General features: G+C 44.0%; 1 protein-coding gene across 1 annotated transcript in view; it reads left to right on the plus strand.

Annotated features, from left to right (window-relative positions):
- PKHD1 (PKHD1 ciliary IPT domain containing fibrocystin/polyductin) overlaps positions 1-25,172 on the plus strand; it is a 242,386-nt gene that overhangs the window by 62,369 nt on the left and 154,845 nt on the right. Inside the window, exon 36 of the mRNA XM_090136629.1 lies at positions 17,795-17,945. Coding sequence (XP_089992755.1) covers positions 17,795-17,945 — 151 coding nt within the window. The remainder of the gene's footprint in view (positions 1-17,794; positions 17,946-25,172) is intronic.

A 25,172-nucleotide genomic window follows, 5' to 3' on the forward strand; every position in this document is an offset into this window, starting at 1 on the left:
CGCCCAAATATCTCCTCCAAAATAGCTTTCATGGATTTCTTTAGAGACTGACTCAGACCCTTTTCCTCCATTTATATTTGAAATACCTGCCACCGTAGGACTTAAGTAGGTCACAGAAAGTAAGCTGCAGGCCTCTGCCCCACTGCTGTATTCAGCATCATTAGTGTTTGTAACTTGCTCCATTATTATCTCAGGAAGAGTTGCAGAATTATTTTTATATCTGTATATAATGCAATTTATACTACTGAAAAGTGTGTGTGTGGGGTGGGGGGAGTGGGAAAGAAAAGAAAAAAAAATTCCAACACTGGCTGTATATCCCACAGGACTTAATTAGTTCACAGCTTCATGATACACTGGATAATGGCAGGATATGAATTAAATAATGCAAGGGAGAAGTTCTAATGCTCACTCAATACCTGTCCACTGCCACCTTGGCTGCATAATGAGATGTCAACCACCATGATGCTGATGAGACATGCAAAACACTGATACAGTGTGTAAAGGATGCTCATGGGAAGGTTTGGCCAGGCTTAGATATCTCCAAATCCATTATGCTTAGTGAGCCTTCAGATTATTATTCCGGACCAGTGGACCAGACCTAATCATCGTGTAAGCATGCTGTCTGAGCAAAGTTGCCCTGTGCTGATTCCTCCTCCTTCTTCTGGCCCAGGTGGGTGATATAATGTTCATTGGAGGGCAGATGCCACGTGCATTAAGTCAGTCATAGGGAAGCTAAACGGGTATGCTAGTGCATCCTCTGCAACCCAGCCCTCAAGGAGTCTCCATTAAGAAATGGAGGGCTGATGGAAAAATAACTTGCTAGATGCAGATGCCTTCTTGGACTTTGGTTCTGCCTGGGTCTGCTGCACTGCCCTTTGTTTTTTAACATGGCATTAAGGAGATATAAGAGATGTAAGATGTAAGAATAGCGTTTACTTCTTTGCTCAGTGATTGAAACTGGGATAACTGCTGTTTGCTTCTCAGAGAGAAAAAAACAGAACCAACAAACAAGCAAAGGCTTCATTTGAGAACTGCATGGTCACTTAAGGGACTCTTGCTTTTCAGATTCCACGTAACACAATTAGGTCTAGCCTTCCAAATCTCTTGTACTCCTATTTATCTTAGAATCACTCTTAGAATCATGGCCTGGGTTGAAAAGGACCTCAAAGATCATCTAGTTTCAACCCCCCCACCATGGGCAGGGTCATCAACCACCAGACCAGGCTGCCCAGAGCCTTCTTTTTTGTTCTTATTTTCCTCATTTACCATCTCTCTGAGCACCACATTATTTGCAAGTGAAGAAGGAGAAGAGACCATTTTGCATGTTGAAATTATCTGGTACTTTATGTAGGTGGTGATTCCAAGACAGCATCTTGGGAAGCATATAAGGTTCTCTGTAAGCACAGAGCATGCCAGACATAAAGGGCTGCTACTTTATTTTTCTCAGCAATGCTATGCCAGATCCCCTGACCACACTGTGTGTCTGTGAAGGTTGCAGGTGATGGGCCAGCAGGGTTCTTGTGCTCTGTGTAGCAGATGTGTGGTATTCTTTCACCATCACTTTAGTGCTGTCCTTGTACTGCATTGTTGTCTGATGGGTGCACTTTGAGGATGAGAAGATTGTAGCTGGTTTCCTCTGCTTGTAGATGTATGGTTTAAATCTGTAGAATCTCAGAATCACAGAAAATCTGAGTTAGAAGGGACACAAAAGGATTATCAAGTCCAACTCCTGGCTCCACACAGCACCACTCAATATATGTATACATATGTATATACAGAATAGATCCTGTAGTTTCAGTAGGAAACATTACCTAAGGCTGAAGATGTGATGTTGTCTTTCAAGCTTCTTCATCCTTTAACTCCAGAAATTGCTACAGCCCTAACACATTCTCATTCTTCTGCTCTCTTCCGTGTCCTTTGGTTATCCATCTTCATCTGTCCTGCTTTCTTGGAGCACTGAACATTGTAAGAAAGGAGAAAGATCCTCTTTTTGCTTTTTTTCCAGTGTTTCCCTTTGAGGAAAACCACTGCACCAAAATAAGAGTGGTTAAACAGGATATGAATGAAATATGCCACCTCCAGGGATGGATGCATTCTGGTCTGGGGAATGGATGGGAAGTCAAGAGTAGGATCAGATGAAAATTTTCTGAAATGTGATGTATATATTCTATTATAAATCTTCACTTTTAGCAACCCAGCAAGCTCACCCTTATGTTCTCTGTTTCTTAACCTCCTGCCTTGGACGTGGTTATTTTCAGAGCGGGGGTAGGAACACACCAAACCAAGTTGGATTTGCAGGCCTGGCAGAAAGGAAGTGGAGGAGTCTGTAACAAATTAACACAAACAAAAGCACAAAGCCAGTCTTGGGGTGCAGATGCTATCAGAGCAGTGAGAGGGACCATCTGCAAGGTTGTTAAGATGTAGAGAACCAAGATGGCCTCCACAGTAACCACAGGCAATGTGAAGAGATAAATGGTTGACCCGAGCCTGTGTCAGGCTAGGATTGATGCCACTATCAGCCCTAGTGCCTTTGCAATGATTTTTTTAAAAATCTCTGATAGAGTGTGTTATCTAGTTACTGGCATGAGGGCAATGGCCTGGAGGCAGCGAGGAGGAGGAGGAGGGGGGAGGACGAAGGAGAGGAGGAGTGAAAGAGAAAGGGGGGAAAGAAAAGGTCGTTCTAGGAGGACAATCTCAGTTGGTCTAAATAAGAAAATGAGGGCCTTGCCCTGAAAGGGGAGGTAAATAAATAATAAAAAAATCTGCTGCTAGGTGTGCGGGGAAAGGATAAACGAAATTGCTTCTCCTTCTTTCATTTTTTGTTTTCTTTCTTCTTTTTCTTTTTCTTTTTTCTTTTTCCTTTTAATAGGATCAGCCTTGGGCTGCAATGGCAAATTTAGGAGATCTGCTCCTGGTGTTTGTTTTTTTTTTTTTCTTCTTTCTCTTTTGCTTTAACTTTATCCTTCCTGATTTGAGGTTTAACTCTTTCCTTTCCTGTTCTCAGCTAAAACCAAAAAAAACAACGGCTGAATTATATTTTTTTTCTTCTATCCCCCATACCATTATTTTACTTTAATTTCATTTCCCTCATTCCACCATCTTTCTAGTGTTAGAGATTATTTTTGAAGTTGGTCTTGGGAGCCCTCCTCACCCTGTTGCACAGGAGCCCTGTTGGCTATTGCTTGTCTCCACAAGGATGCCACCTCCCCATAACCCACAGCACACTGACACCTTTCCAACCCTATTTATACAGACCCACATGAAATCAGAATCGAGTGGAAGAACCATTTTTTTTCTTTCCCTCTATTTATTCCATGCCAAAAAGAAAAATAGATTGAGAGTAGAAAGTGTCATTTTAGATGCACAACTCTACAGGGCAGAAAACAAAGATTTCCCTTCCCTCACATGGAAAGGGCTTGAATTAAGGTCAAGAGAGTGCAAGGAAGCCTTTCCAAGGGACTGCAAGCAAATTTTCTGTTTTCTCGCAGACCCTGACATAAAGCCTTGTTGCCACTTTCCTGTTTAATTCTGAAAGACTTTAATTGGCTCCTTTGGCATTTTAGTAGATTTGGAGGGGGACATTGGTATGTGGTGGAAGCACAGCTCTGGTTCTCCATCTGTAGAACTTGCTCTTGACTTGGGGGAAAGGTGCTGAGGGTGTTTAGTGGCTGGTTCCATGCTAGCATGCAGGTTTGGGGCTATGGATGGATTCAGAGGGAGGCTTTTCCATCTCACCCTTGTGAATTTGAATGGAAAAGGTTGTGCTCTTGGAGGTAAACCTAGCCTAGGCTTGTTCTTCTCCTGTGTTGGAGTTTGGCTTAATGTATGAGTGGGTCTTGCTTTCCTTAGGTGTGATGTGGGTTGAAGATGTCTCCAAACAGCTCTTGCATTGCAGGTGTCACTGTCTGAACTTGTGTCCTGTTTCTGATCCTTAGCTGAGCATCCAGTTGGATCCAGAGCATCCAACATCTACTGGATGTTGCATGTTGGACTCTTGTGTGAAGCTCAGTCCTACAGCTTACTTCCTCTGCTACAGTTGATGTTTCTGGGGTCTAGTTTGGAATCCAGCAAAAGGCTCAGCACTGTCTGCTCCATTTTGAAAGCTGTGAGATTTTAGTAGCGTGGCTGTGGCCAGCATGGGGGCATTGGAAAGGTCCTGGCCATGTTTGGAACATAGATGGAGATGTCTTTGTGCTGTTTAAAAATGAAGATTTGAGACTGAATTTGACCAGCTTCAGGTCTGAAGCACTGAAATGTCAAATCTAGGTAGAGTTGAGCGGTAATGAACACTAATTTTATTTTATTTGGTACTCTGTTTTAGGCAACTAAAGGTGCTGTGCTGTGGCCTTGGTTGACATGTCCTGAACGCATTTTAAACCTGCCTCTTGGTTCCCCTGTTCTCTCATCCAGGTTAAAATTGATTGGATATAATTTTGTTGATTCTGAGCCTATGCATGACTCTTGGCATGCATGAGGTGCTGTGGTGGTTCCATCTTCTGTAAGTCACTCCTGTTTATTTGTAGCTTATTTCCAGACATGTATGCAGAACAAAAACACGGGAGAGTTATCTGGGAATAAAATCATTTGGATAAGCACTAGAAGGATACAGGGCAGTAACTCAGGTGTTGATTATCCCTGGTTTCTGGAGGACCAGGGGCTCTTTCATATTTTGTCTTGATGATATTTTCTGCTAGACTGTAGTCTAGACATGTAATGCCTGTGTCATTTATGACATTAAATGTGAGGGGGATACTGGGTTACAAACATTGCTCCTACAGGAACTTAGCTCTGAAGACCTGAGCTTAGTGCCTCGCTGTGGTTTGACCCATAAGATCAGACTTCCAGGGAAGATGAGAAAACATCTTGGGAGTTTAATTTGGTGGACGACACAGCTGGGTTTTGCTTCATTTAGAAAATAAAAGGGCTATATCCTGAGGATAACAAGGACCTGAAAAATTCATCTTGTAGCAGGCTACAAGGAATGATGGAAATGTAATCGTCTTGTATTGTAATTTCTTCTGTGTACAGACTTGGGCATAAGCAGTAAGGATGATTAGTAATTGTATTTGTATTTTACACTTGCTTTTTTTTTCCTGTTTTGTTACTGTTGGTGCTACAACAAAGCTTTTCCCAGACTAAACAAGAAAAAAGTGTATACCTGGAGGATGACTGAATTTCAGTTCAGAAACATTTGTTAGCAAAAAAATAAATTAAAAATGCTGTGCAAGAGGGAAAACCAGCATGCTCGAGCACTTTGCCACAATTAACCTGAGAGCCTTCATTCTGTCTTTAAAAACAGGGTTAATTTTATGTGGTTGCCAGTAAAACCAGGCTGTTTTCATGGCGAGTCGTCAGCAGCCTGGTGATGGACTGAGTTAACAAGCCCTTGGAGGTGCTGGGTGTTTTCCTTTGACTGGCAGCTCCATAGGTGGAAACCCTTCATTCCTAATCTGTCCTTGGGGATAGCTGCAAAGCAAAGGACTTCATTAAGGGATGGTAAGGCTGCCTCATAAAAACGAGCCAACGATTACCATCAGATTGGGAAGCAGCAGAGGGTACCAGTTGCTCTGGGGGTCTTGTGAAGTAAAGCAGAAGTCCCAGGGTAGGGAAGCATCAGGTGGAGCGGCTGCAATGGCATTAAAATATTCCCAGTTAAATTCATGGGCGATGCAGGGCTGGGAGCTGTTAGCTCATATGCAGTTAAATTTCAAGTGTCAGAGCTCATTAGAGGTGATTTTAGCCAAAGACAGTTTGTGAGGTGCTCAGTAAATTCGACTTCCTTGAATAAACTTGAGGCAAGAAGATGCCACTTGACTTATTGATTGATTTTTTCCTGCTTTCACACAACATCTTTGGGTCTGGGATTCGGATCGAAGGTCAAACTCAGTTCTTAAATCACTTAGGGATTGTGGTTCTCTTTTACACACGCTCTTCGTCTTTCACTCTCACTCTAAGTCTCGTTTATTTGCATTTTTCCTCCTGCCTTAACTTGTATCTGGTGAGTGGAAAATGCAGATTTTGCTTTTGGTGTTGAAGACAGCAGGCCCGTATGGGCATGGACATCCTGAATGGCTTTAGATGTTCAGGCTAACCTATGCAGAACTGGATAAAAAAGTGCAAACCAACTGGCAGGAAGCAATTGCAGAATTATAGAATATCCTGTGTTGGAAGAGAACATTGAGGATCATGAAGCCCAGCTCCAGGCTGGACTTCATTACTCCAAGTCAGACCATCTGACTGAGAGTGGTGTGTCAATGCTCCCTAAGCAATTCTTTATTAACTGTAGAGATGGCTCACTCAATGTGAATGTCTTTCCCTGTTTTCCTGATCCTGGTACTTAGCTCCTTGATGTCTTGAATACCTCTCCCAATGAATTGATGCCAAAATTCAAAGCTGACAAAGGCTCAGACAATGAGGCAAAAATTGGGATTTCCCACGCAGGAAGGACTGCACTCAATGGTCATCAGCATGGCCATGAGCTAGTGTTGAGGTTGGATATTGGGCAACATTTATTCTCAGAAAGAGTGGTGCAGACTGCTCAGGGAGGTGGTGTGGTTACTGTCTCTGGTAGTGCTGAAGAACCATGAGGATGTGGCACTGAGGGAGGTGGTCAGTTGACATGGTGGGGGTGGGCTGGGATTGGACTTGGTGATCTCAGAGGTCTTTTCCAACCTCAGTGACTCTATAGTTTTCAGCTCTGGGAGATGCAGACATCATGGGGTGACAATTTTGTTGGCAGTTCTGACAAATTTCTCCAGGTGGGGAAAGCTGGCAGCAAATAAGGCTTTTGGGGTTTGGACAAGATGCTTTACTTTCACTTCATGTAGATACATCCTCTTTCAGGTACATATCTTAGTACAGTGCCCATCTCTACCTGAAATCAAATCTGCCCTTGGAAGAAAATGCTACCTGGCGCCCATCTGCATCTTTAAACACTTGAATGCATTGGGTTATGGATGTGCCACGAAGGTTCCTTGGGAAAGAGACCCTAAATTTGATATCCTGCCAGATGATGTAGAGGCAGACAAATGTTGTGTGTGGGTGGGCAGACAGTAAAATCCATGACACATTGCATGGGATCTGTTCCCAACAATGATAAGCTGTTCCAGCCCCAAAAGACACAAGGATGGTTTCATAGCTCAGACAGCAGCAGTTTGTGCTTTGAACTCAAAAGGCTCTCAGTTCAGAGTGCAATGTGTTAGTCGAGGAGCACTCTTGCACGCCACTCTCTCATCTTGTTATCCGATTAAAATGAATTTGGGGCTGAAATCTGTTGAAATGACAAGAGTGGCTTCTGTCCCGCAATATGTGATGCTGCTCTTTGGCTGAGGCGTGGTTGTTCATGGCACAGCAATACAGTGCAAAGTGCTCTCAGTGAATGTCAGCTGGTTCAGGCTGCTGGTATGGTGCTGTCTGCACCCCTGCTGAAATTGTCCGTCGTGTGCTGCTCTCAGCTCAAACTGTTGAGGGAAAAAAATGGAAGTATTATTACATGGAGAATCCATTCTAATTTTAACTCTGTTAGATTAATGTATTGAAAAATGCATTTCTGCTCCTTGTTTGGAAGTTGTCTTCATCAGGAATGTTTGTTTGGCTCCTTGCAGATTAAAGATCTTGGGCTTTATCTGGATTCACTGCAATTAAATAGACACATTTTTCTGCAAGGAAATAGGTGGGATGTACCTAGTATTTTAAATGCCACTGAACACCCAACATCCCATTAGGAAGTGGAAAATTCAGCTTGAAGTGGCAGTCCAAAGGTAACCTTTACTGAGGAGTGACATCTCCACAGCCATCATAACCCAGAGTTCCCCTATTGCTTGTGTGACCTTTTCTGTAAGAGTCCCATCTTCACCTTTTTACCTTTCTGGCAGATAAGTGTTTTTGATGATGACAATAAAGATACGGCAAAGCACTTTTATTCTTGGTTGCCCCATCTGGGCTGTGCGTTTGATCCGAACGGCCAGCGTCCCAGTCAGATTGCACTATCAGATGGAGCTGGCTCTATTTCCTGCATTATTCTTCCTGGCTGTACCACATTATGCAATTATGTTTGCATTTAAACCTGAGCACTTACCTGTAATGATGCTGTAGTTCAGTTCATGATACATTACAGCACTAGATAATGCATACAGATAGGCTAAGAAAGCATGTTGTTGATGTGCTAAAACTAAACAGGACATTGCATTTGAAAGCGGACTCTGAAAGCTCGCAGATTAGGATGAGACACTTAAAAAGCTTGCATTACTGAAATAACAGACATGTAAGGCAAAACCCTCTCCCTGCTGGGCAGGTACAGGATTGAAGGGACACTGCAAGGCTTCAGTCTACATCTCGAAAGATAGAATCATAGAATGGCTTGGATTGGAAGAGACCTTAAAGATCATCTAGTTCCAACCAAGGATATAGAATCACAGAATCACCAAAGTTGGAAAAGGCCTAAAAGATCATCCAGTCCAACCATCCAAACGTGTTACACCTGCTCTTATCCTGTGTGCTCTTGTAGCTCGGAAAGCAAATGGTATCCTGGGCTCCATCAAAAGAGGGGTGACCAGCAGGGACAGAGAGGTGATTGTTCCTCTCTACTCTGCTCTTGTGAGGCCTCATCTGGAGTACTGCGTCCAGGTCTGGAGCCCCCAGTACAAGAAAGACAGGGAGCTGTTGGAGAGGGTCCAGAGGAGAGCCACAGAGATGATCAGGGGATTGAAGCAGTTGCCCTATGAAGACAGGCTGAGGGAGCTGGGCTTGTTCAGCCTGGAGAAAAGAAGGCTGCGGGGTGACCTCATTGCAGCCTTTCAGTACCTAAAGGGAGCCCACAAAGAGGAGGGGAATCAATTCTTTGAAAGGGTTGATAACTGCAGGACGAGGGGAAATGGTTTTAAGTTGAGGGAGGGGAGATTGAGGTTGGACGTAAAGGGGAAATTCTTTGCTATGAGAGTGGTGAGGTGCTGGAACAGCTGCCCAGAGAGGCTGTGGACACCCCTCCATCCCTGGAGGTGTTTAAGACCAGATTGGATGGGGCCCTGGGCAGCCTGGTCTGGTATTAAATGTGGAAGTTGGTGACCCTGCATGTAGCAGGGGAGTTGGAGCTTCATGATCCTTGAGGTCCCTTCCAACCTGGGCCATTCTGTGATTCTGTGATTATCCAGTTGAGCCTGGAGGACCTCTGGGGTCTAATGGGGTACTACACTGGGACAAGGATGCCAGACTGCTGGACTGCATCAGATCCTAGCCTGTGTTGGATGGAGCACAGCCTCAAGCTATTTCCTTGTGCTCATCTCTCAACTGTGGAATCTGGTTGAAAAAATACGTTTTAGGTGAAAATGGTCAGGCAAAATATTTTGATGAAGCTCCGGCAATGATTCAACAGATTCCCAAACCTACTACAGTCAGCCATGAATTTTCATCGCAGGATAATGAAGCAATCTAATCCTGCTTCAAAATGTATTGGCAGATACATCAGTTTCCCTTGAAATAAAGAGAGATTGTAACCTATAATTTTCCTAATTGCATAGGAATTGCATATCTTGCAATAGGTTGCATATCTGTCATATTTTGTGAGCCTGTGGATGGAAGGTGCTAGATTTTTGGGTGAGGTGCCAGGTATCATCCTGTTCATTGGAGAGAAGGATGTGTGAGTGTGTGTGATTAAAAAAAAGGCAGCCTGTACTAACTTGTAGCCTTTGTGCAGCGTGTTGCCTTCTACAGCTCTGTGCTGAACTAAGCTGCTAAAAGGTACAGTCAGATTTATTTTTATTTTTTTGAAAGGAAATAGGAACTTTGCTTTTCATTCCATCCCAGACAACATTTTCCATTGGTTGAGCATCCTTGCATCCTTGCTAGGTATATGGAAAAATCTAATGCTGTGCTTCTGTTCTGCCTCTCCACTGTGGTGTCTGCCCAAAACTTTCCCTGTTTCCGTCCAGACTTAGGCATTCCCCACTTTTTCTCATGAATCTCAGTGCTTTTTTGAGTCACTGGGCAGCAGTTGCTGCTCCTGCACCAACCCTTTGGTCCCTTGCAGTGCAGCTTGGGCATCTTAGCCAGCAACCGTGGGCAGATTTTACCACCACAGAGAAAAACTGTCATACACTCCAAGTCATTTTCTTCCACAGTGCTCTCCTTTATCTTCAAAATAAAGATTTCTGATACTTGGACCAATCTCCCATCGTAAGCTTCATAAAACCCCAAGAGATATGAGAACAGCATTTTACTCAAATAGACATAGGACTTTCCGTGAGTTTCATGGTTTGTTTTGTTTTGGAGTGCTATAATCCTGCTCCTATCCTCCTATTAGTTGGTATTTTACTTTGCTTTCAGGCGAGCTTTTTGTGCTTAGGTGTTAGAAACCTACACATGCTACGTGTGGGGCATGCACTCTCTCCTCCAAGACCAATGTTTTTTCAGTGCCCTAAGAAAGCACTATTAGATCAAACTAATATTCCGTGTCCTTAATTAAATACCTCTGGTGCAAAGAGCCTTACCTTCTGTGCTTGGAAATTACTCCTCTGCTGGAAAAGAATTTTGTTTTGGCGATTATTTCCGAGTACTTTTTTTTTTTTTTTAAATAAGAATTAAACTCTTTCTCATGCCATTGTCCACTTACAAATTGGCCTGAGACTGACTTGTACCATGGGCTCTGACCTCCGAAACTGCCCATTCATTTTTTTTCTGAACTAATCAGCTAGACGAGCTATTTACAGTTGGCTTTTGGGTCTTCTCACTGCTTTTGTGGCTGCCCCTGTCTGAGTAATTAATGACAGCGTGGCTTGTTTTTGGTCTTGAGTTACTAATGCTGTTGGCTGCAAATACATTTTTACCTCTGGGACGTGCCAGCTTCCTGGTTCTAGTCTCACCTCGTTGGCCCAGGTCAATTTTTTGTGTGTAAACAGATTTATCCTGTAATAGTTGGAAAGAGAATAGGTCATTCATCAGTCCCATACAGAACATGTCCAGCCAGATTCTTCTCTTCTTGTGCTCGTGCAGCTCAGCAGAAATCAGAAAGGCTGCTAAAATTAAGGGGGGGGAAAAAAAGAAGAAAGTAGTTATTTTGTTGTAATTCAGAGCTTAGGATGTCTCGTTAAGACCTGACGGTACTAGAGAGTGCAGCTCACGTCCAGCCAACTGCCCAGTCCTGATCCATTTAGTATTAATGAAGGAGCTGTTATGTGGATTTCTTGGGCTGGGTAGTATCACCTGCATTTTAGAACTGGTATAAAGGATAGAGAAATTAAGTAGCAACATGTGATGAAAACAGTAATGAAAAATAAATAAATAAATAAAATCATTTTTTGGGAAAGCATAGGTCAGTTAAGTTCTACATCAGTTCTACCATAATTCATAAGGCAATGAGCTCATTTTGGCAGAAATGATTTTTCTTTTTTCCTACTGTACAGTTCCTTAAATATGGAATCATAGAATCGTAGGATGGTCTGGGTTGGAAATGGAAAGGACCACAATGCTCATCTAGTTTCAACCCCCTGTTATGTGCAGGGTTGCCAACCAGCAGACCAGGCTGCCCAGAGCCACATCCAGCCTGGCCTTGAATGCCTGCAGGGATGGGGCATCCACAACTTTCTTTCTTTTGACTTTTAATGTAAATACAGCTACTTAGTGAGCTGTGACTTGAGCACAACCATTCCTATGTTTTTTGTTTTAATATCAGTTATTTCAGAATTACTGGAAGAAGATGACTCAGGTATCTATCAACCTTTGTTGAACAGTTTGGCTACCAGTGTCTGCTCGCTTGGGCCAGCCATAGGTGGTCCCTCCTGTCCCACAGTTTAGAGGGACATTTCCTTTCCCATCTCTGAATTATCAGTTAAATTCTTCACTGTTTTACCAACATAGTTTGTTCCAATGTCTGAAAACTACCACCCTGTTATTCTTTTCTAAGCTGGCATCAGGGCCTGTCTTAACATTGGTGTCCAGGGAAGAAGGACATCAGTGGTCATTCCATGTTGTTTTCATGATATCATCACACAGAACTGAACTAAGTAAGGAATTTCTCAAGTACAGGAGATTGCTGAATTCCTGGGGGACAGGAGAGTGCCTTTCTTTGGAGGAAGGACCAGACAAACAAGAGACGTTAAAATATGCTACCCTTTCTACCCAGTTGTTCTTTCAAAGGACTTTCCAAATGCAACCTGATTAAAGTACATAGAAATGATAGAAAAGAACGTGGTGCTTTTGCTAAGAGAATTGAAGAAATTTGCTATCCATTGCAGTTCTTCCCTGTCAGGTAGTAGATATTTTGCTCCGCTCCTGTGATGAGGATTAAGTTGTACCCCCTCCATCTTGGGAATGTTTGGAGAAGTCTTGGGATCTTCTACGTTCCACATTACCCTTGATCATCTTCAGTTTGTGTGCTCTTTGATTTCATGGCACAGTCAACTGGATTCTCTTCATTTTGGTGAGAGTGTGTAAATACATATATTTGTATCCAAATAAGGTGTTGCTCTCTGCTGCTCAAGTGTTGGGTGTTTTTGTGTGTTGCACAATGTAAGGTGCTTGCTGCACTCTCTGGGACAGACCTAATCCTTCTTTCTCACCAAGCTCTATGTATGCTTTCATTCTTGCCTTCAGCAAACTCTTTGTACGCTGCCAGGAATGAAAAGAAGATTGCAGAAGTCATCTTTTTGATTTTGATTTATATCAAGGATACTTTTCACACTGACTGATGTCCTGCATGCAGGAGACATAGAAGAGCAGAATAAAAGAGTGTTCCTATCATGCTTGTCTCAGAGATACAGGCTGTGCAGTGAAAGACCTACATACACCAACAGAATTTCTATGACTTTGCAGTTGTGGTGAACATTTTTTGTTAATTTGGTCCAGGGTTTGAGTTTCCAAGAGCAGATGAGGCAGGAATCATGCCAAAAAGAAAGTTCAACTTATTTGGGCGTTGGGAAGCACGTTGTATGCTGTCTCCACTGACTGTAGCAAATATAATGCATTTGCATCTCTTTCAAGCATGTGTAGGAGGGAGGAGCCTCCACCAATTTGTCTGTTTTAATTATAGATGTTCTATCCACCTTCCTAATTGCTCCTTCATTAAGAAGTAGCTTGTTGTTTCTTGTTTCCCTAGGAGCTAAAAATAATCAACTTTTGTTTGTTTCTGTAAATATTATTTTTTTTTTTTTGCCCTTGAGGAGATAATTATTTCTATTGTTGCATGAAGATGGTGGCCAATACAGGAGGAATAATTAGAGCAGATGGCTGGAAATACTTCCCTTGTAAAAGATATCTAGGGTAATAAAATACCTCCCCTCCTCTTTTGTCTCCTCCTAATACATGTTTTTTTCTTTCCTCAGGTAGGTGGGGGTTGCGTGGGGCTGTAAATCTTTTCCTGTTGTATTAAACTGAGCAGCTGTCAAGAGTTCACAGCCCGGAAAGTGAGCTCCCTGTATCCATCACTGAAATTACAGTGTTTTTAAATGCGGTGTGGAGTCCTGGGTCTGCAGGGTGGGGAAATTCACACTGTACTCCATCACTTCAAATGTTAACCTTGTCTCTCTGTGGTGACTGAGGACAGGAACACTTGCTCTCCATACGTGCTGGCTAAATGGCAATCTGTCAGCACCAAGGAAAATGCTGCCCCGTGTGTGTCAGTCTGTCAGAAGTTCGAAACCTTTGGCTGTCGGTGGTTGTACATAGCAGGAAGGATGCTGGGGATGGAACTGATGCTGATCTCAGTGCTGGAGAGGTGTCGTGCTCTGTGCCTTAGTGGTTGTGTCTAGGGAAGGGATGAAGCTGGCTACTGAAGTTGGGGGAACCTGCCTGACCTCGGTTTGCTTTCTGTGTTAGGTAAATACAGGCTGGGACCAGAAAATGAGAGCATGGAGCACAGCAGCAAGCAAAGTCTGTGCTGCTTAGCTCAACCATTTCTACGAGGTTTGGTTTTATAGTTTCTGCTAATTTTTTTTCTAATCAGAGGATGCAGCTCTGTGTGCTTTTTACCAGTCACAGAATCATAGAACGGCCTGGGTTGAAAAGGACCACAATGATCATCTAGTTTCAACCCCCCTCCTATGTGCAGGGTCGCCAACCACCAGACCAAATTGCCCAGAGCCACATCCAGCCTGGCCTTGAGTGCATCCAGTCCTTCTATTATGACTTTACTTAACTGAACAAATTGAAATGTCACCACAAATTGAGATCAGATGAGCTATGTTCTGCCTAAACAGGAGTTTCTCAACCTTTTAAATCCCAAACATTACCTTGTATTTTGGTGGAGGGAAGTCAAAGCTCACCAGCTGCTGTGTTGTGCTATTTGAGTGATTGTAATTCACAACAGTTCAGATCAAAAACTGAAGGTATGACGACTTATGGTCCCTTCTGTTTGTGGCTTGTCTGCCAGTCTGTGTTGGAATGCAAACATATCTCTATTTTTTTTTTCACTTGTTGCAGTTGCTGCTGCTGTTTGTGGGCCCTGGTAGTCACAAGCTGAGAAATGGGCACTCAGAGCTAGTGTCCCCAGGGCTGACATGCAGGCAATTCAGGGCTGGCTGACAGCAGCAGCAGCCAACAACAGAAAGTGGAAAGAAATTTGCCTTAAAATGGAAAAACAAGGTGCAGGAGGAAAGCAGAGGATAGTGTGCTGAACTACAAGAGCCTGTGCATCTTTTGTTTTATACTATTGAAATATAATTTTATCATTAAATGAGTCATTGTTTGGGAGCTTTGATGGGAAGGGAGCTATTTTGCAGGCTTGGTTACCAGAACAGGTTTCCTATGGAAAGCAAATGTGAGGGTACATCCCTCAACATTCTGGAGTCCAGTTTAAAAGTTCAGTTTGTGTTATACATATGTCCTTGGGAAAAAAACCAGAAGAGTCTCTTGCCTTAGTCTATCTGCTGATCTTAATGAACTCTGCAGGAATACAGCAGCTTTGAGGTCTCACTGAAAAAACTGATCCTGAACCTAATTGAATGTGGGGTTGGGAACTGCACAGAGCCCGGCACTTGGGCACAGCCCTTACCATTAACTGAGAACTTTTTCAAGACAATATGTATCACCCTGAACCAACCATTCAGACCAAATAGGGGCCGGGTTGTATTCAGAGTAGGCTTTGCCTAAATCACCTCTGCGTGTACAAACGAAGGGTTTGAGGCAGCTTTGAGGATATATTTCTCACCTGTCCCAGGCTGGGACTGGAGTGTGAAGCCACCACCTTGATGCCACAACCAGCTCCAGCCTCATCATTCAGAACTCCTTTCATTCCAGTTCCTCTTTCTCCCATCCTGACTTTCTGTCTGCCTGCCATTTGTCATGCTCCATACTGCAAACGATGAAAGCACGGGAGGAAAGTGCCCACTGCTGGCCACAGGCAGGCAGCTTTCCTGGCTCTGCAGGCTCATTGTGCTTCATTCAACAAACACAGGTGGGATGGGCACTCAGCCATCACTCCGGTGCTTGCAGCTGCTGCTGCCTTTCAGTCTTCTGTATAAGTGTTTAAATAACCATAGGTCGGATGCTGAGTGCCAAGCAGCACAAAAGAACTGGAAAAGGAAGTGGTATTGAGTCCATGAAAAATCTAATAGGGAAAGATGTTCTTATCCTGCTCAGCTGTGGGCAGAAGAAGCTGGAATCTCTGCACAGTGGAGATGTTTTAGATGTGGACTTCAAGAGATGAAGTGGCTGTCTCACTGTTTTGTCTTTAGAGTCTTAGGTGAGCCAGTATGTCCCAGCAGTCCTGAGAACATGCTCGGGGCAGCTGGACAAGACAAGTGTGATAACTGAGGAAGATCTCCAAGATCACATGGAGGGAAACTAACTAGGACAGACCAGAGCGTGGATTTCCAGAGCTGTGAGTCTGTTACCCACTCTGCTTGATAAGGAATTTGCAATTAGTCTGTGTGTATTTCAGTTTGTGTTATTTTACCATGGGCTGCTTAATAGGACCTGGACTGGATGATCTTAGAGGTCTGTTCCAACCATAATCACAGAAACACAGAATCACAGAATGCCCGGGTTGGAAGGGATCTCAAGGATCATGAAGCTCCAACTCTCCTGCCACACGCAGGGCCACCAACTTCCACATTTAATACCAGCCCAGGCTCCCCAGGGCCCCATCCAACCTGGCCATGAACACTTTTAGGGACGGGGCATCCACAGCCTCTCTGGGCTGCACCTCACCACTCTCTTAGCAAAGAGCTTCCCCCTGACATCCAACCTCAATCTCCCCTCCCTCAACTTAAAACCATTTCCCCTTGTCCTGCTGTTATCAACCCTTTCAAAGAGTTGATTCCCTTCCTGTTTGTAGGCTCCCTTTAGGTACTGAAAGGCTGCAATGAGGTCACCCTGCAGCCTTCTTTTCTCCAGGCTGAACAAGCCCAGCTCCCTCAGCCTGTCTTCGTAGTGGAGGTGCTTCAGCCCCCTGATCATCTTTATGGCTCTCCTCTGGACCCTCTCCAACATCCATAATGATTCTATATTTCTGTAACCACCATTTATCCAAGGCCTTAACGAGAGATTGCCCTGTACTCAAAGATCTTCTATAAATATTCTTTCATCTTAGGGAAGGCAGTCGGGCTACAAGAAAAGGGTCACCAAGTAAAAGCTTCAGCTGTCTGGTTTTCTCCCATGGTCAGATGTCTTCCCTTGATTTCTATGGAGCTGCTTTCCCAGTAGCCCCTCTATACCCTCTTCTGTGCTGTGGCAATTTTAAGTGCTTTGAGCAAAATCCCTTTTCTCCTTTCAGGCAGGTTCATAGAATCATAGAATGGTTTGAGTTGAAAGGGACACTTAAAGGCTATCTGTCCCACTCCCTGCACTGAACAGGGACAGCCACAGCTCCATCAGTGCTCAGAGCCCATCCAGCCTGACCTTGGCTGTCTGCAGGGATGGGGCATCCATCTCATCTCTGTGCAACCTGTGTCAGTGCCTCACTGCCCTAACTGTAAACAACTTTTTTCTTTTATCCAATCTAAATCTCCCCTCTTTTAGTTTGAAACCATTCCCCCCATCTTATCACAACAGACCCTCCTAAAGAGTCTGTCCCCTTCTTTTTTACACCCCCCCTTTAGATACTGACAGCCACTCTCAGGTCTCCCCAGCACCTTCTCTTCTCCAGGCTGCCCAGCCCCAGCTCTCTCAGCCTGTCTTCATAGCAAAGGTGTTCCATCCCAGGGATCATTTTGTGGCCTAGAATATTCTAGCTAGAAAGAGGAACTCTCTTTAAAAGCAAACAACGCTCTTATTAGACAGCTACCAATCAGGTTACTAAGTGCACGGTGCTAGCAAGAAGAGTAACCTGCTGTATTCCTCAGGCCCCAGTTCTGCCATTAGTGTTAACTGGGGCATCTGAGCAGCTTGGGAAGTATAGGGGGATGTCAGATCGACTTCGAGCCGTGTGAGAAACTTGCTCAGCAAAACGTTTGGATGAATCCCACTGTTTCATTGCTGCATCGTGCAGTGTTTTGCTAGCGTTGGTTGGGGTTGTGCCAGACAGGAATTTGTGGCACCTGCAATTCTGTGCTTACAGCTGAGTTGATAAGCAGTGAATATGGGAAATGTGTGCCTTTCCTCCTCTGTCGTAGAATCATAGAATCATAGAATGGCCTGGGTTGCAAAGGAGCACAATGCTCATCCAATTCCAACCCCCTGCTGTGTGCAGGGTTGCCAACCAGCACTGTGCTGCCCACAGCCACATCCAGCCTGACTCTGGGCAGAGAAAAGAGCTGTTCATTGTTCTCTGCAGAACTGCTGCGTACAAATGCGAGGCCTTATCCACCTGGGGACCCACAAACAGGAAGAACGAGCTCTGAACCTCTCCCTCTCTCTTTCCCCTCAGCCCGCCCTCCAGCTGTGCGGTCGCTGGGCCGAGGCCTCCAGCTGGCCCGCTGGCCGCCCGCCGCAAGATGGCGCCAACGTCACGGTGGAAGCGGGCAGGACGCTGCTGCTGGGCGCCGCCACCGCCGTGCTGCACCTGCTGCACCTCAGAGGTCTGAGGGGACGGGGGGGAGGGCGAGGGCGGGCTGTGCAAAGGGATGGGGGGCGGGGGAGAGTTTAATCCGTATGTATGTATGCAAATGGCGTCGTTTATGCTGTTTGGATCCTGGAGCATGGGGGTGTGAGGGGGGGGGGAACCCAGGGCAAGTTGTGGTGGGATGGGGGGAAATGGCTTCAGGCTGAAGGAGGGGAGATTTGAGCCGGATATAAGGAACAAGTTTCTATGATAAAGGTTGTGAAGCGATGGCACAGGTTGCACAGAGAGGTGTGATGTCCCATCCCTGCAGACAGCCAAGGTCAGGCTGGATGGGCTGTGAGCACTGATGGAGCTGTGGGTGTCCCTGTTCAGTGCAGGACAGATGGCCTTTAGGGGTCCCTTCCTACTCAAACCATTCTATAGCAGGATGCACACCCCTAAAATTAGGCCCTGGTGGTGAAAGTTGTTGTGCACATCTTTGGTATTAAGTGAATGAGTTGTTCTGGTGCAGCTGCTTGCTCAAAGTTAAGCCTGTGTGCAAGATGAAGCTGAAGTGAACCTTGACAATGGGAAGAGGCTTTAGGACCTAGGACTACTCTGCTGATAATAATAATTTAATACTGTAAGGATGTTAAAGGGACTGGTTTTCCACTGAGATAATGGTGGAAAACGTATCTGACAGCTATTAAGGGATATTATTTTGAAAGATCATTCTGCAGAGATAAATCTTCACAGGTTTTATCCACATTGCATGAATATTTCCAATGAAGCTTGAACTCGATCAGTCTAGACTGCCAAGAACTGCTACCCTGGGCATCGTTCCTGCTGAAAGCAAAGAAACAGGAACACAAAAAAAATACAGTAAGAATTTGTGATTGAAAAAGTAAGAAGCACTTTAGTATGATTTTTTCCCTTCTCTGCCCCATCGAAGATGGTAAAGCTTGGTGTTGCAAGGTGCTTCTTAACCCCAGTGTGATTGTGGTGTGAAGTTGAAGAGATAGGTCAAAACTCAGATTTTCTGAGACTTTTGGCTGAAAATCTACATAGGAATTTGGGAGCTCATCCTCTGTCTTCTTTAAGAACTGGATCACAGTCTTGCAGCAGAAGCCTGTTGAGCTTTGGGCCTACTTGAAGGCAGATTTATCACTGAGATAGGACTGGGGAAACCTTGTTTAAATGCAGAGTCAAGATATCCTGAGGTCTGCTTTGGTGTAAGACCAGGCTGGAGTCATCTTTCCTTACCTTTCTTTAAGTTGCCCAGCTCTGGGGAGTTGTTTAGGTTCCTGTATTGATCTAGAGAAACACACATCACCAAAGACATGCTCATCTTAGGTATTATAGATATCCATCTTAAGAAGGATCTCAGTTAGGCGATCCCCTTAGAGTAACAACTCCTGAGTCTCTGAACTTGTCAAATAATTGCCAAGTTTCCCCAGCTGCAAAATGGGCATGACAATAAACCCCAGGCCTGCAGGCGAGTGTAGAAGCGCACTCTGATTGAAGCCTGAGCTGAAGTGTTTTTGTAGTTGGAGCTGGAGAATGGGATTAAATTGTAGTTCTGCTCCCTTTGGCTTTCTTGACTCAGCACCAGGCTTCCTGTGCACTCAACCTGAAACAGACTTTATGGATGAAAAAAGCCTGTAAAGCTACTGAGTCTGCTCTTTTGCAAAGATGCTGTTGTACCCTACCATCCAGGTGGTGTATCCAGCAAACACATCCCAAAGATGTAGATCCTTTTCTTGAGATTTCTTATTTTTAAAACTCCATGAGGGTTTTGGATACAGTTTGTGTAGGGTGAAGTCATGATGATTTCAACAGTGTAGAAATTGCTTAAAGATTGTTATAACAAGGACATCAGCTGCACATGCATCCTTTAGGTGACCTTGCTTTGGCTTTATTAGCACCCAGACAAATGCATGTAGAGGTTCTGGTAGTGACCAGACTGTCTTTACAGAAGATCTGGAGGCTAAAGCAAAAGTAAAATGGGATTAAGCAGCTGGATCCTGCCCACTACCATGACGACCACCAGTTTCTGCCTCCCCCATGACAAGCAGAGCATGGACACGTGATTATCAGCAGTGGAATGTTTAATATCCAGACTGCAAAACTGCTCAGACAGTACTGACTGGGGAAGAGATACAGGATAGACAGATTGTAGATAACTACGTAAATTCAGCAGATTGCAGTTATTATTGGGATCTCGGCATCATGAGTATGGTAATATTTATGGTAGCCCAGGACAGATGGAAATTTCCCTTATGCAGAGCTTCCACTGGAGTAACTAATTTGTCTTTGGTGGGTTGATGCCTCAGACATATTACTACCTTTATCTGAAGTTTTAGTACTGAATAGGACAGCCTCGAGGGAATTCTGGAGACTGGAAAAGCTGGCTGTTCTTCTTCCAGGATTAGCTTGGTGATGAATTTTGGTGCAGTGTTGCAGGTATTTTCTGGTGGGGTCTCAGGCATTCAGCAATCCATTTGTTTTACAGTGGCAACCTTGAGATGGCCAGCGTTGTAGGAAAAAGAGAAAATGTTACATCAGTCAATCATAGAATCATAGAATGTTTTGAGTTGGAAGGCCATCTGTCCCACTCCCTGCACTGAACAGGGGCACCCACAGCTCCATCAGTGCTCACAGCCCATCCAGCCTGACCTTGGCTGTCTGCAGGGACAGAGAGCACCCACTCTGGGCAGTAGGTGCTGCACATAGATGTGGAGAGGAAGGAAATCTAAATACTGATTTTGCTTGACTTTTTCCTAGGTTTTGATGCTATTAGCAAAAAGCATCAAACATTAGCCGATACATCTGCATACATACATGTCAGATAAGCAGTGCTTCACTAGTTCTTCAGCTTCAGTGCTGATAAAGACTAGGTATGAATTCACTGAAAGATGGAATAAAATCTTTATTCTGTTTTTCTGTCCTTAAACCTATTTTAAAATCCCTTGTCCGTAGCCAAGGTTAGAAAATCTTTTCACTGTGGTGTTTTCTGTGCCATTTACTCAACCCATTTGGAATATGTATTGTGATAGTTTTTGCATGCAGTTTCTAGTTCATATTTTCTTTTTTTAATCAGGCAGAGACATTACAATTAAAATACCGTAAAAGCGATTCTGGCAGTATTGCAATAAGCATGTTTTTTAATTAAAGAAAGAACATGGGATGTACAAATAGTACCAGCTAATGGGAAATTTCATCCAATGTATTTTTTAATTGAGATTTAAAAGGAAGAGTAGTCAGCCCTATTTCTCCCCGTCACTGTGATATTTTTCTGTGTTGTTACAGTGAGGTGCACCAAATCTGCAAGAATTACAGTCTCAGAACCTTAAAGTCTCTGTTGTTTTGATGGGAAAAAAAATTGCAAGGCATTAGTTCTTTAGAATGTTAGTGCCGTTTTAGCAGGAATTCATTAGAATTTAAGTCACAGAGCTGGATGTTCCCCAGAGAAAGGATTTTAAGGCCCATCTCTAGCAACTTGAGGGTTTTTTGGGGTTCTTTTTCAGCTGTAAACCCTGGTTTGTGTTTGGCCACGGGCTGCAGGTCATCCTTTCCCATTCTGTTTCAGATGGGATTAAAGACAGCATGCGCACCAGACTCCCGGTGCTCGTGCTTTTTGATGAAATTGATTTTTTTGTATCTTCAGTAGCTCCTGAGATGGTGTTGCAGGAGGAGCAGAGTGCAAAAAACTTGTTCTGAGCATGCTGGTCTGGGCTGAAAGCTGTTTTCTGGCATGGAAAAGGGGAATGTGACCCTGCTGGAGAAGTAGATGGTGCTTCTAAGCATAAGATGGAAAGGTCCACTGCATCTGTCTACATCTGCCTTAGATGCTAACCAGGCCCCAATGACAGCTGCAGCATTGTCCCAATAGTAGTTCCATCCTTGCACACCCATGTGTAGTACAGAAATACAGTCCATGCAGCCATGTAGCAGGGATCTAAGCCTTTGGATGTGGCTCTGGGTAGCCTGGTCTGGTGGTTGGCACATAGCAGGGGGTTGAAACTAGATGATCATTGTGATCCTTTTCAACCCAGGATAATTTTTAAAGCTCTTAAATGCAAATAAATATCTTCAAAGGTGTAAGTATTTATTATAAGCGCAGAAGTACTGATGAAGAGTAATGTGCAGCAGGGCATTGCATGAAGATTTCAATTTTCATGTATCCCTTCTTCTTCTGATGGCTTAACTAATTACGCATTGCAATAGCTCCTCTGTGAGAACAGGCATCTAAGAAGAACAAGTTCCAGCAGCAAATCAGTGATATGTTTAAATGTAAGTGCCAGAAATCAGCTTGAGATAATTGTGGATGGAGGGATAAAGCAAGTGGAAACACACTGGCCTGATTGTCACCCAGATAGACCATAATAATAATTCTACTCCCTGCAGCTGTTCTTTCCCGGATGTTCCCCTCTTTTGGTGAACGTGGAGGACTTAACAGGTGTCCATCACCTGAAGACTTGAAATAAGAGCCTAAGGACTGATTTTTTTCATTGCACCTCTTTGCACAGTGCTTAGCGTGATGCCTTCTCAAGGCTTATATGATAGCTTAGAATCATAAACTCACCAAGGTTGGAATAGACCTCCAAAATCACCCAGTCCAACCATCCACCTACCACCAGTTCTTCCCCACTAAACCATGTCCCTTAGTGCCACAGCTAAATGTTTCTTGAACACCTCCAGGGACAGTGACTCCACCACCTCCCAGGCCATTCCAGCACCTGACCACTCCTTTGGAGAAGGTTTTCCTTATATCCAACCTGAATCTTTCCCAGTGCTTCCTTCAGTAGATCCCAGATGATGGACTGTGGTATGTCTAAGCATGACCAGGAGTCCCCACATCTCTTAGCCAGCAGGTTAGATTTCCCTCTGCAGGTTCATCAAGGGGAAGATGCTTAAGAGTTGAAGAAATAGAACTTCTCTGAAGGGAGCTGCCTATGGCAGTGTCCTCTGGGCTGCCAACCCCACTTACGAGGCAGCAGATGCCATCTGAGCAGATGGCTGTGAGACTATGAGCCAGACAATGCAGACGTGTCAGGCTTGGGAGATGGTTTCTATCTGAGAGTACTCAAGCAGCTGCTGGTTCCTCACTCAGGGACAGATGAAGGCCTCCATCTAACAAAATGCTGGATTTATGTGTTTATCTTTTTAGCATTATTGATGTTCTGGTGGAAAACACACCTGCACTTGTGTATCATGAGAGTGAAGGAACCTATATAGGGAGGTTTGGACTTGTGGTTCAGGCAGCCTTGGGATGGAGCAGTAGGACAAACTTCTTCACATCTTGCTCGACACTGGTCCAGCCTGCAGTAAACTTTTATGGCTCATCCAGATGCCATGTGAGCCTATCAACAGGTCTATAAAATAGTTTATTCTTCCCACTGAAGGCCCATAAACTCTGTATTTCTCTTCCTGTACAGAGGAGGATCTTTGTTTTGTGTTGTTGTTGCTTTTTTTTTTTTTTTTCTCTTGCAACAAGGGCACACCAGACACAACATTTAAGGGTCATAGAATCATAGTTCTTTACAGAGAAAGTGGTGAGGTGCTGGAACAACTGCCCAGAGAGGCTGTGGACGCCCCGTCCATCCCTGGAGGTGTTCAAGGCCAGGTTGGATGGGGCCCTGGGCAGCCTGTGGTGGTATTAAATGTGGAGGTTGGTGGCCCTGCCTGTGGTGGGGGGGTTGGAGCTTCATGATCCTTGAGCTCCCTTCCAACCCAAGCCATTCTAGGATTCTGTGATTCTGTGGTGATGGGAGGGAGTAGTCCTCTTGAGGAGATGGCCTTTTTGAGCCAGCATATCCTCTTCTGCAGAGAGCAGGTTTTCTGCTAATCGAAGTGGTATGAAACACTCTTGACATGCAGGACAGTTCTTCCATTGTTATTTCCCTAACGCTTTCTGTTACTGATTTAAAACAAATCTCTGGAGACTCTCCAGCACCTTCCTTACAATTTGCTTGCTTTAACGCTTCACTGCAAATGCTGTGATTCACATGCTGAGGTGTTGCCTCAAAAGCTAATGGTAAAGAAGCCCAACTTCCATATAAAGATGCCTTTTGGAATGGGGACTTTGCTTCCCACCGAGTTCAGTAAATCCCTGGAATGTTCTGAATCTCAGCCTAAAAAGTAATGAGAAAATCAACGTCTCTCTTACACGCTATGAAAATGTGAATAGTAGAAGAATTTTTTTTTGTAATGACATTTTTGAGAAGGGTTATAAACCCCCGTGTCTGAAAGCATGAATCAGTCTCTGTGTCACAGAAGCAAGGAGAAACTTTCCACAGTCATCCTCAAAATTCGTATCTCCATGGATGCTTGCTCTCTTTTTCCAGAGCACATGGCACAGCCTTGTTCCAGGGTAACTGCTCTGGGTACCAAGGTGGTGAATTTGACTCAACTTGGTATTACGTGAGCCAGCTGGGGCTGCATGACCAACCAAGTGGTGGTACATTAACTTTCCACTTCCTACTGTTCTGTGTGTGCCTTCTACCATTTCCCAATGAGTTCAGAAGATAAAACTCTTCATACAACCATTGATATGCTGGTGGAGTACTTATTCACATGACAGATTACAATGCTCCCTTTATCATTATTATTACTATTATTATTGTATTACCATTTTTTGTTATTTGGTCTAGCTGTTTCTCCCTTCCTCCGAGGCTTCCTCCAGACTTTTCCTTGTTTTTTGTTTTTTTTCCCCTCCTCTTTTTCTTTTGAGTAAAGACAGATAAAGAAAGATTTCTTTTCCAGGCGGAGAGGTGGAGGCTAATTGCTGGGTTAATTGAGAAGAATGGTGCTTCTGATGTTCTCACAAAGTATCAAATAACCCCGACGGATTCCGCCCCCACTCTCTCTCACTCCACCTAAAGAGACCCATTGAATTTGCACATTACTGTACAGAAGTGATTATGGCTTTAATTGTATTTATTTTGCTTGGTGGGGAGGCCATCATAACAGTAGTTGATTGATTTTTATAAAATCACCCTCAAGGTCATATGTAGGACTTTGCTTTCCCGTGCAGCCATAACAAACAATTTGAGGGTCACAGCCAAAGGCTCAGCTGAGCAATATTCTTCCTTTCTGCTTTCAGAGAAGGGGTCAAGTGCAATAAAAGAAGGAAGCATAACTTTTATTTTCTTTTAAAAAAGGGGAAGACAATCTTGTAAAGCAGCAGCTGTATATTTATTTTGACCTGATGAAAAGCAAAGAAATACGGAGAGCTGAGTGTTGGAAGGACCGTGTATAGATT

Source organism: Phasianus colchicus, chromosome 2 (genome assembly GCF_987193195.1).
Source record: "Phasianus colchicus chromosome 2, bPhaCol1.hap1.1, whole genome shotgun sequence".
Classification (NCBI taxonomy): Eukaryota; Metazoa; Chordata; class Aves; order Galliformes; family Phasianidae; genus Phasianus; species Phasianus colchicus.